This window comes from Stegodyphus dumicola, chromosome 2 (assembly GCF_044657685.1).
Source record: "Stegodyphus dumicola isolate Sdum_Otavi_A_Nest chromosome 2, ASM4465768v1".
Taxonomy (NCBI): Eukaryota; Metazoa; Arthropoda; class Arachnida; order Araneae; family Eresidae; genus Stegodyphus; species Stegodyphus dumicola.
In genome coordinates, this window is record NC_140769.1 from 37443318 (window position 1) to 37456545 (window position 13228).

At 32.5% G+C, this 13228-nt stretch overlaps 1 protein-coding gene across 1 annotated transcript in view; it reads right to left on the reverse strand.

The window, feature by feature from the left end:
* Positions 1–1647: 1647 nt before the first annotated feature.
* LOC118195359 (glycine receptor subunit alpha-2-like) overlaps positions 1648–13228 on the reverse strand; it is a 55080-nt gene continuing 43499 nt past the window's right edge. The window contains exons 7-8 of the mRNA XM_085809811.1: positions 8465–8829; positions 1648–4894 (exon numbers count right to left, since the gene is read on the reverse strand). Coding sequence (XP_085665937.1) covers positions 4808–4894; positions 8465–8829 — 452 coding nt within the window. The 3' untranslated portion in view covers positions 1648–4807. The remainder of the gene's footprint in view (positions 4895–8464; positions 8830–13228) is intronic.

Here is a 13228-nt window from a genome sequence, read left to right on the forward strand (position 1 = left end):
TGCACATACCAATATCTTGGACAATCGTCATTCCATTTTTAAATTTATTCCATGGCTTTAAATTTTGCGTAGATTTCAATTAAGAAATGTTCATAAAGGGACGAGTGAAAAATTTTTAATTTCAAATGTTTAAAATTAACTAGGGTTTTATATTATGTGAAATTCAATTGCTCAAGCTATGGCAAATAGAAATATTAGTCAAACAGACATCCTAATCTGGGAAATGAAAATCTAACATTTTAAGACTTGGGCTACATGGTGAAGGAAGAAAAGGAAGATATAATACTCAGCTTCACAAGTATGCGTTTTGGAAAACTGAAGAGAAAAGGCATGTAAAGTAAAACTGTGAAAAGCTCAATACTTCTCGTTCGGAGTTGAACATTGCATTTGTCGCAGTATCTGAAATGAAGGTCTATTGGGAAGCAACATGGTCCCAGAAACGATAAAGATGGGTTTAGAAAATGCATCTGACTATAAAAGTCTAGAGTCGTTAGTAGGCACAGACTCTCGATGGAAAAAGTAATTATTTGACATATGTGAAACTTCTATAAAGATTATCAGCTTTTGAAACAGCTCACGCTTCCATGTATTTTGAAAATTACACCGAACAAAGTATGGCTTATTTCTTCCATAAAGATTATCAGCTTTCGAAACGAAGTTAGCTCACGCTTTCATATATTTTGAAAACTACACCGACCGAAGTATGGCTTATATCTTGATTCAATTATACGCTGTAAGAACAGCCAATTTTATTAACTACGTACCCAGGGAACAGCGGTACCTACAGGTAACTGAGATTATGTTAAATAACTAAGAAATGTATTTTAAAAGCTTTGAAGAAAGAGCGTAAGTTCAATGCGATATTTCCTAGTTAATTTCAGATACTGGAGGTACATAAAGAACTTTCGAAGAAGGTTTGGTTCATTCGCTGAAGGCAAAATACACTAAGGCTATCTGTTTAAGGAAGGGGGTGCTTTTGTGAAGGTCTTGAAGAGAACTGGCTCGTATTCGCTTACACATGGGGGGGGGGAAACGTGAAAGCGTCCTGCGCCATTATGTTCCTCTAGAATCGAATGCAGGTCGAACTATTAGTGCTCAGTGACTTTAGCGGTCAGCCGTTGGGAAGGAACTAGGAAGGAATGAATCCAATTTGTATTAAAACCAACATTTACAAGCGAATGGAACTGTGGGAGAATGTTTTCAAAGAATGCTAAATGAAAGATTTGGTAAATTTTTACGTATCCTTGAGTCGGATGAGCCATATTGTGTCCTTATATTTGTTTAGAACACTTCTTTGAAATCATAAAACTTCCCGTTTCCGATGTGTCATCTATAGGTCTTCCTAAATTACATTACGAAGAAAATCGTGTTATTGCATTGAACTTTTCCTAATTTTTAACAAGGTTGGGAAAATATGAAGCGACTATAAACACCTGAAAGGATGTCTTACGAACAGTGATAATCGAAACATTTCTTGAAATTTATGGCATCTTTGCATTTTCGTAATTTAAACTTTTCTTGAAAATACGCTGAAATTATGACTAAGACAATGTACACAGTATTCGATTACGATTAAACTGAAAGAGGGTATTGTAAGCATTTACATGAAAGGCGAGAAATGTTTTGAAGGGGTAACAGATGTTTGCAAATGAACCTTTTTATTTTTTAATTCCATGTAAATGATTACAGCATATTAAAAGAAAACACAATAATATATACAGTTCATTATGCATAATGTATGCATAATGAATGTGCACAATGTATGCATAAAATTACTTTTTCTAGTAAAATTTAATCTAACTTTGAACAAACGTCTGTCTCCTCTGTAGCAGTTCAGTGCATTTATATATTTTGGTGAATCTTCATGCTTTCAAGATTTAAAATGAACTTTTAGGTTTTTCTAACTTTCAGGCTAAGTCAAAGTTAAGGGGCAAGTATGACTAATGAGCCTTAAAAAAATTTCAACTTCATAATGAGAAACTGAACAAACGTATCTTATGAACGGAAAATTGAATCCCATAACTATATATGAGAACCAGTTGTAAATGTTTAAAATGTAAGTTAAGACGTTGATTCTCTTAACCAAGAAGAGTCGATTCGACTGGTAATTTCCTATATCTTCCAAATCATGAAGTAATATCTACTGTACATCCTCTGAAAGGCCCTAGCAGTGGCCGAGCGGTTAGGATCGCTGAATACTGGTAGTTCGACTTTAGTTCATTGTTGGTTTTCATGTTTTTTCCTGTAACGTGAGTTTAAGCCACTTCTCCATGAGCGTGTCTCTTGCTCTTGTATTTTGAAGTATTCAAATAATTTAACCACATATCCTTTGGAAGATGCCTGACATGAATTACTGCATGCATTGGGGGATATATCAAAATTTTTCAAAATCGTCAATCAAGACTATGTATGTTATGCCTTAAGCTCAAACGCACTCGTAAAATGAAAAGTAAGTGATTTTATACCCGTTCCGGTTATAATAAAGTACTGCAAGCAGTGGCATCACTGCCATCTTAAAAAGCAGAACCCTGCTGATGGATCAATAATTTTCATTACTCTATGCACTGAGTGCCCCTTGGAACTTTCAAACTAAAAGAGCTACTGATAGTGCGAGCTCTTTAGGTGTCTGTGCTAATTTGCATAGTTGAACAGAAATTGATAAGTTTACTAATTATTTACTCTTAGAGACAAGATCTCTTGCGTACAAATCGCAATAAAGGTAGACGACCCCGAGAGATGAAATGAAAAGTAAATCAGAACGGCAATAATACAGATGTATTTTTAAATATACATTAATATAAAAATTGTTCTATCCAATGTACTGCGCAGAGACCATGAGTTGGGCAGCGAGAAATAGTTAAAATAGTTTGTCGCTAATAGGAATCGGATATGCTGTCTTCTGATACTCAGCTTGATCAGTATCCAACAAAAGCTGATACATGAAAGAGAAGAAAGCCTTTCATTCCTTATATTCTTCCACCTAAATGCGATTCGGGAAATATATAATGACCTTCCGTCCCACCTCAGTTGCCAATCCAAAGTTGGTGGCTTTTTGTTATTCACCATTTTTGCTCGCATTTTAGGTGTGAAGAATTTGGAAACCAGGAGTAGTTAAAAACAAACTGTGTTCTTTTCCTGAGTCGAATATTATATATTAAAATTACAGTTCGAAGTGCTGAACTGGTTATCCAAAATCAGCACAGACAAAATTTATATGAACTGTTCTTATAAAATTCGAGAACATTTTTAGATGATAGGACATGTTTTGGGGCACTGTACTGAAATGCAAGACTGTCCGCCATAACCCGGATTGTTTGGTCATTTTATCTTAAGCTCCTTCCTGTACCACCAACTATACCGAAATGAAAAAAAAAAAAATCACTAATTAAATATTTTGTAAGTACTTCATAGGAGAATATGACTGCAGAAACAGTCTCCATAAGTGTGAAGGAGTTTTGTGCACCAGCTTTGTTGCATTTGGAGGAGCAGAATTACTTGTTTTACAGGATGTTGCATGGAATTCCAGTTGTTTTCGATAACACTGCGATTTGTTGACTTAAATGGCTATAGCAAGACTTCAATAGTTTCAATTGAATTCTCTTACATTCATACTTTGGCGTCCCTAAATGTGTATGGTTGCAGACTTCTCCTTTGAAAGAGGCCAGACCCAACATAATAACGTAATTTCTCTACTTAGAGCTGAGTTGGACGGCATATTCGTGCGGTATTATTCTTTATGATATTTAAGGCTAATTTAAAAGAGGTTTTGAACAAATGCAAGCCAACAATACTGCAGGATCTCAAAGAATGATGACCCAGAAGATATTGCATTGTGTTATGGAAAGCTTCAGAGCACGATTTCAACAACTAATACACTATAATAGAGACCATATAAAAGACATTATTTCTGTGGACGCAGAAAACAGTCTGAGGCATAAGCAATACACAAAATGTCCAAACTGTTTACACGAGTAACAAGTTTATTTGTAAAAAATGTTTTCACTCTATTTAGGTTTGACACCAACAACATTTTTGTCTAACTCTAATAATATATTTTTTGATATTAAGACGAAACTTTACTCCAAAACTCCATCAATTACGTCCTATTCAACTTCCAGTTTTTATCTTGAGAGCGTTGCCCGAGCGTCCTTCCTTTTGTGCCTCTAGATGCACAGGTAATTTTGCTACTTCAGGCAGACTTGTGATAGCAAACATTTATGTAAGCCTTTGAATGTCTTACTTGCGATTCGAGATTTATTAGCTAGGCAGTCATGCATTTTCACCATTACAGCAGCAGGAAAACGTAACAGCTTGTTTTGTTTAATAATCAATCAAAACGCTTTATTAAGTACGAGTATTTCTAAAATGGAAAAGAATTTTGATATTATTTATTCCGTTATTTTTACCTGTCTGGAAAACAAAACTGATTGCAGAAGGAGTATGATCAGGAAGCTTGTATTTAAACGAGATTTTCTGGGAAGATTTTATATATGTAACCAAATGATATTTGTAGTTATTTTATCATTAATATGAAATAATTTTTCATTTATCATTACTTAATTAAATATCAACCATATGCAAAAAATTTAGTTTCAAAGATTAATTTTCATTAATTGTATATATGTTAAATGAAAGTGCACACATACTGATTTCACAAATATAAAAACTTAATAGGTTTGTGCAGATTTACAGTCAAGAAGTCACTTAAAGACGTGAATCTAATTCTCAGCTGTAACATTTCCAATATGATATGCAAAATGTTATAAATGAGACCGGAAATAAAATCCTGGAAATGAAGTCTAAACGTTTAGGTAGGTATGGGGCTTTCTTCTTTCTCGGCTTTCAGCGCCCATGCGTTTTTCATGGACCACTTTCCATTGGCTTTCAGCAACACCTGTCGAGAGAGAATTCATCAGCCTTAGAAATATACTTAGTTAATATACTTTTATAAATATATTATAATATTATATATATATATATATATATATTAACAAGCAAGGTAGTTAATACAATATATATATAAAAAAAAAATCTGGGTACTATTCCATTTTGAGGAGCGTAAAAAAACTGCAGCGAAAATGTATGCGCAATAGCGCCAAATCTAGCAAACGCGCCCATTTAACAGCGCGCCAAATCTAGCATACGCGCTGATTTTAAATTGCATAAGTTTAGATAGTTCTATATTTCTTAAGACGCCATTGAAATACTAGTTTTATTTTTAAATCCTTTTTTGATTTTAAATCCTTTTTTGACATCCTATGGATTTAAAAATTTGGGAATTGCCCATGACGAAAAGTCTGAAATAGAATTTTTCCAAAGAAAAGGCAACATTCATTACAGAAAATTATGTTTGAACACCCAATGATATGAAATTATGTTTTAGCGATAACTCTGTATCGAAATAGCGATGCAGGAATCTATTCAGTTATGTTTAGCCTTTTTTTTATATATAAATTATAATAATGATCTGAAATAGTTATTTACTCTCATGCTTCCATTCAGTTATGTTTAGCCTTTTTTATATAAATTATAATAATAAAAACGTATTATACGAAACTAACCTTTCATCGAAATTAAAACAATAATCTTAGATAGTTATTTACTATTATACTTCCTTTCTTGCGTTAGGGTTACCGCAATTATTTTTGGCAGCACTGGCATCAACAATAGTTTGTCGATTTTTTACGGTTCTCAAAACGGAATAGTACCAAATTTGGTAAGCTTTTAGGTTTTATATTACGCCTAAAAGGGGCGTTTTTTAAAGCTTTCTTTGTGTTTCTTTTATTTATTAAATATGTTCTTCGCACTCAAACCCTAAAATTCAATTCAACAGCAATATCGCAAAATCATTTTAAAATGAGCATTTATTTAGAATTTTCGATACAGTCTCGCGCGCTTCAGATAAAAATGTTCTTTTCCCCCTACAGTATTGCTATTGTTTGTTTGAAATCATTGAGGTTCTTAATGAAAAACTCATAAATGCTTTACAAAATATGAAATAGATAATAAAAAAAATTTGATGGCTCTCGGTACCGTTGTTTTATCCCAATGCAAGAAATATACATACATCTATGCAGATTCTTCATTATTTCATCTCTTTAAATATAATACAGGGCTCTAATATTTGGTGGCAACAATTTAAAAAGTGATTCGTCGTTTATAGTGAATCGACGCAAAACGCCAAAATGAAATTAATAGTCCTTCTGAGCAAATTGTCTCTTTGGAGTAAAAACTATTACTTATCGCAACTTAAAAGACTTCAGCTATGCAAATTAAAAGGTTCACCAGCCTAAACTAAACGGTTTCAGCATTTTGTTTAAATAATACTTAAAATTCTTCAAACGATCTATGTAAATCAAAAAAGGAAAGAATGCTTTGTTTGGTCAAATCACAAATTAGTTTTTGTCTCTCATCTACTGACATATTGTTTTGAAATATTTCATACATATATATTAGTTAGGACAATAGAAAACTAATAGGGAATATTTTTGAAAGTTCTATGAAGATTTTTTTCATTTATTGTTGAATTTATTTCGCACATTGTTGCTTAATATGCAAACAAATTATGGGAGGATTTCGATCCTTACATCAGCAGTTGGATGAAGAGAACTTTCTAAATGAAACCGGCTTCTATTCATATTACACGTTGGGAAAGATACAGCAAATAATAATGCAGCCAGCCCATTAGCTTGGGACCAAACCTGGCATTTAGCATTCTTAACTACTCGACCACTGGTTGGGCGAATTTCTAAAGTAATTAATGAAGCATGAAGAACAATTATACATTTTTAATCAAGTTTGTCCGATTTAAAATTTTAGCTACTTTTTAAAAAACTATTCCTTTTGTTTGTTTGCTAATAATAACGAAATTTATATAGATAAAAGTCTTAAGAAAATCCCTATATTGCTTAAAAAAATGAGGTAGTGGTTAATGATATTGACTGCCAACCGAAGGGTTCAGGTTCAAATCCCGGAGTCACACTAGTGGCCGAGAGGTAAAGTCGCTTAACACTGGTAGTTTAACCGGGGTACGAATCTCGGTGAACGGACTGGCTGTATGGGCAATTTCATAGTTTTCCCCATGTACGAGCCAGTCTCACTTAATACCGGATCTAAAATATAACCGGATCAAAGAGCACAGGTATTGTCTTATTAGATCAGATTCTAAGAAAGGGAGATTAATAAGTCTGCGATTATTGAAGAAATTGCCAATTATGATTTTCTTATATTTCAAAAGCTCCTGTGTAACAACACAATGAAATATGGTCAATTTTCTTGCTCCTGTCGCCGTACTTATATGCACTTAGAATAAATGTTTGCAGAACGCTGATTTGCGTGGCTGTACGTATATGCACCTACAAGAAATCGTTGTCGAACGCTGATTTGCGGAACGCTATTTTGTATATATGCAGTACATTAATTTTCTATTTAGTTTGTTAACGTTAGTTGAATAACCTGCACTTGAGATTATGATATAGATATATCAAAGTACCGCGTTGAGCTACTAAGATAGCACCGTTATAGCAATTGGTATCCACCGAAAATATCACCGCGAAAACGCGAACGAAAACGTCGCGGAGAAAACAACGAAGGCGAAAACGTCGCATTTCTAAAAAATCTTGGTACAAAATGTCATGGTCGAAAATATATGTCATGGTTCATAAACTTCGCTGATTAAAAACATTGTTGTCGAAAATATTTTGATAAAAAAATGAGCACCTACAAATCATCGCATGACGATAACATCACAGAGATGCGTTATTCATGATTTAAAGTTGTAAATGCATATTCGAATAATGATTTGTGAGATGAGGAAGGAATGATAAATATTTTTAATTATGTTTCATATTTTGAATTAAATAACAAATTTTTGCTCAAGAAATAAGGACTTTCAAAAACTAAAAATGAGTCGAAAAATAATACTAGTTATAATAGTTAATAGAATTTTAAGCTGATCTAGTTAGCTAATTAAAGGTCATTAATAGTTTCTGAATGCTTAAGTTTCCTTCCTAATTTTTCAGCAAAAATTTTTCAGTTAAATCAATAACACACACACACAAAAAAAAAAAAAAAAAAAAAAAAAAAAAAATCCTCCTTCCTGCTTGCGCTTGCAAATCATTGTGCAAATATACATTTACAACTTTTAAACCCTGAAAAACACATGTCTGTCTTGACAAGTCTGATCAATAAGATCAACAATATCAAAAGATTCTACAGAATTTCTAGAACTACATTCAACAATTCATGCATTCACTTCAGATAATTTAGATTTCAAGTTTTAATTTTACTGTAAGTAAACATTTTAAAGCATTATATAAACAATTTTAAATTATTTTGACAAATTTCATATTAAGTACAGCAAGTAACCAGAATGTTCAGTGAAATAAAATAACTTCAGATAATTTAACTTCAGATAAGTTCAGAGTCACTTGTAATTTAGATCTACATCATCTCATATGCCTACCATGGGAAGTTCTGATTCAGGACGGCTATGGAACCGATAGCTTTTTCTCATAGATGTTCTACTAAGAGCGATGACCACTGCAAATTCCAAAAGACTGAAGAAAACGAAAGCGATGCAGCAAGACAGCCATACATTCAGAGCGACAATGTACGACACATTTGGCATTTGGGCTTGGTATTGCTTTGTGATAATGGTCAACAAGCTTGTTACGCCCAGTGTTACTCTAGCCGGAACTGCGTCGGGTGGAATCCAAAAAGTCAGCATGGACATGATGACAATAAGAACGGTTTGGATATAAACGTTGATGAGGTAATAGCCACTTCTTCGACGAAGATGTATCGTTTCTTCCAAACAGGAAAGATTATCTAAATGTGAAAGCAATATATTTCTGTAATAGTTGAGAATAATTTTAATCTAGAACAATTTTATTTAATGCTTTTGATGTTAAAAACATTTAAAGTTCTAGTCTTTCAGTTTCTTGAATATTGTTACATTAGTCTATCGAAATAATTGAACTGGTCTAACAATTTCTGGTGATTGTGTATTTCTTCCCAGTTATGTCTTTAATTTATCTAGTCATAGAGATACATTATATTATACATGAAACAGACTGAGAGATTTAAGATAAAAAACAACTAAATTGCACTTCTAATAGTTTTTAACTTTGGCGTTCAAAACGTCCTTAATGAAATCCTTCTAAAATTTTAGAATCGTTGCATCACTTTCTTTATTTTACTTTATGTTATGCTGCTTTTATGTGTATTTACCATCTGCGCTACTTGGTGACTATTATTTAGTAGGAAATCGTTAATTTATCTTCCACGTTATGTGATAAATGAAAAATCTCGGAGGCGATGTTAACTGATGTGATTTCCTTTCACTTTATAAGTGTACTGAAAGAAACTAAATAATTAAAGAGCAATAAGCGGACCTGTAAAAATAATTTCAGCTTTTTAATTTTTAATAATCTGTTTATTTCATATGAATTAAAATACATGTCATTTGTAATTTATTCACTTTTCTGGAGTAATCATTCTGGTCTTTTAGTGGTTTTCATCACATAACTATTATATTTACAAAATTGTATGTATGGATAATATCAAATGTAATGTAACTTAATATCTAATGCAGTAGCTTGATACTCGCAACTATTCGGTACTACAATGGAACGAATCTATAATTTATAATGTATTCTACTGACAATTTTTTATATGATATAATTTTGTTGCACTATTTGAATTAATAAAGGTATTTCATCATCATACATTACGTACTTTCGTACATAATTTTAGTCGTATCAAAGTATAGAACTTGCTTTTTATATCAGTTCTCTGATATAAAAAGCAAGTTACAGTCATTAATTTTTGCTCTAAAACTTGAATTCAAGAATGGAGTAAGACAGGGAGTGCACTAGTAAATATTATGTTTAATAGTACACTCAAAAATGTTATTAGAGATACTAGGATCAATACTAGAGGAAATATTACATTTAATAAATTTTAATAAGAGTATTCAATTACTGGCTTGTACAGTTGATATTTGAATTGTTGTCAGTACAGTTCCTGCTCTTAAATAGACATTCTTAGCATTAGGAAAAGTGCAAAAAAGATTGAACATTTCTGTTAACGAAAATAAAACTAAATATATGTATTGTTTAGAATATGACTTACCACTTGGTCATTTAGGAATCAGTAGCTATAGATTTGAGAAAGTCTACGGTTTCACTTATTTGGGAGTGGTGATGAATTGTAAAAATGAAATAACTTCTGAAATGCTTAGAAGAATCTCTGCTGCAAATAGATATTTTTATGGCCTGAGGAGCTGTTTAAAATACAGATTTATTAAGTTAAGAGCCAAGTTAATTCTTTACCAAGAGTCTCACAAGATCTGTCCTGACTTATGCGTCGGAAGCTTGGGCGCTGATTTTACGTGATGAGAAAGCTTTGGGGATTTTTACGAGTAAGGATATTGCGTTGCATACTTGGTGGAGTCTGCGTGAAGGGATCATGGAGAAGATCTAATTTAGAGTTATACAAGATCAATGGACAACCTGATGTAGCAAAATTATTCAAACTACTGAGACTTAAATGGGCTGGTCATCTGGCCAGACTGCATGAAAATCGGTGTTGTAAGAAAATCTTTCTGGTAAAGCCTATGGGAACCAGACCTCGGGGTAGGCCCAACACCTTCTTAAACACAAGCCTCCCTACTGAAGGCTCGTAGTTTAGTGACGTCACAAACTGTTGGCCTTCTCGATGGGGTGCGAAAAATCGCCCCTAAACCAAGGCCATCTATAGAAAGTTAGGGGAATTCGTCTTTGGTCGTGAGAAGGCGCGTAAACCATGTCGCCTTAATTTGATATTGATATTTTTTTTCGATTTCAATCATGCCTTTAAAGTGCTGTGTGCCGTTATGCCGAGAAAATTATTGTGGCGGTTCTAAAGTATCAGTATATAGATTTCCTAAGCAACAAGATGTATTACATAGATGGTTAAAATCGATACCGCGAGAAAATTTTACCATTTCGAAGTATTCTCAGGTAAGTTAAGCCTAACTTGAAATTTAAATTTATTAAGGTATTTGCTTCTACATTTAAAAGAATGGATACGTTAATGTTAAGGAATTTCATTTTTATAGAATACATTGTGTATAATATTGTGTAATTACGCATCGATTAGTATAATTATGTACCGAATTGTATGGTTAATAATTATGTATCGAATTGTATGGTTAATAATTATGTATCGAATTGCGTGCTAAATATTCACTTACTTTTTAAAATGTCCAATTTTTTACTTTTTGATTAATTTTATAACTTGGAACTTTTAACCCATATGTATATGGCAACAAATGAAATTATTTAGCTTAATATTTAATACATTTTGGTTTTAAAAGTTTTTCTAAAGAAACTGTGAAGGAAATAAATATGCTTATGGTTTTTTAAATTGTAATATAAAGTGCACAGTTTTGCGTAAAACAAGAAATAATTTAAATTCCTAATGCATGAAAGTTCAAATATTATTAAAACTTATGTCACTAAGAATCCTTTTCTTCCCCCCCCTTTCCGAGTGGGAGACAAACACACATATGCTTGCTATTACCTGTTTTGTTAAAATATTAATTGCATTACTAGAAATCCTGCTTTTATTACTTTAAAATTAGTAATTAGGTAATTATAGTAATCTGAGTGAGTTTTCATCATGTCTAAAAAATGCTAAGATACCTGATGATTTAACAGTTGTGATTAAAGAAAATAGTATATTTTTCCTCCAGATAAGCACAGAATTTGCTCCTTTTATATCTGCATCAGTCGTTATCTATGATGATCTGCAAGTGGAAGCATATTTTAGAGATATTCCATTAACAAAAACTAGTAACCATGAAATTAGTAACCATCCCTTTAAAAATTAATGATGTGCATAATCTCTGTTCATTGCTTAAAGAAGTTGCAAAAATTAAAGGTGATAATAATGAAAACAGCTTTAAAAATTTATTACTCGTAACTCAAGGCCTTCGAGAATTAGAAAAAAATGCCCCTGAACATAAAAAGAAAGTAGTTCAGTTTATATTTGAGCAGCTGGTATCAAGTTTGATGTTTTCAATTTCTCCACATTGCTGTAAATTTTTAAGAAATAGTGCATATGTTACTTTGCCACATCCTTCTACATTGAAGATTGTATTCTGAATATAATGTTGATCCTAAAGTGGAGCAAACTCCTGAAAATTTCCTGAATTATGCTAAGGAAAAATTCCGCTTTTTAGACGAAAACGATAACATGTCACTTTAATGGTTGACGAAATTCACACTAAGCCATTCTTAGATTTCAAAGGTGAAAATATAATAGGAATGTAGCAAAATATAATTGTGAAAACGCTGCTAATTCTGCTTGTGTTTTTATGCTGCAGAGTATTAGATCTTCATATAAGGATGCTATAAGTATTGCCCAGTAAAATCCTTATCAGCGCAGTTTTTGCATAGATATATTGTGAAAATAATAAAAGGTTGAGAAATTGAGGTTTTTCGTGTAATATGTGTGCTTATAAATCTACCCTGCTAAAATTTAAAAACTTCTAATATCCTTAAAAATATTTCCACACATCCTTCTTATATATTTTTTATGCAGTTAAGTGACTTGAATATTATTAGTATGGAGGGAGATTCCAACATTACCTTACTGTTACTTATCAAAAGTCAACCAGTACGTTAAAACATTATTTTAACTGTAAACACGCCATATAAGATCATAGAAAAATTAATAATATATAATATATTTTGTGCAAAGGAAAATGTTTCCAATATTATATCCGCGAATGAATTGAAAATATATATTTTCAATATATATAAAGCAAAAAACGAAAAATAATATGTATCTACATCATTAGAAAATACCCTCCTGTTAGTAAAGCTTTAAAAACAAATATACTTTAAAGGCAGATAGTAGGTGACCAACGGCGATTGTCAGCTGCCAGTTTGTGACGTCACGATCTCGTAGTTCGGCTTCTGTTTAAGAAGGTGTTGGTAGACCCCGGTGAGATGGATGGATTGTGTTGAAAATGGCATAAAGATTCCGCAGGTCAAAAACTGGAAAACAGCTGCCAGAAGGTCAAAAACTGGAAACAGCTGCCAGGGCACATCTTTAGCTGTCGCGCCAATGAAGAAGAATGTTTGCTGTGCATTGTCATATCTTTCAATAAATTACGAATTCTTTCCTGCTAACCGGAAGTGATTATTTAAACAGATATCCATGAAACGGTAACTCGTAA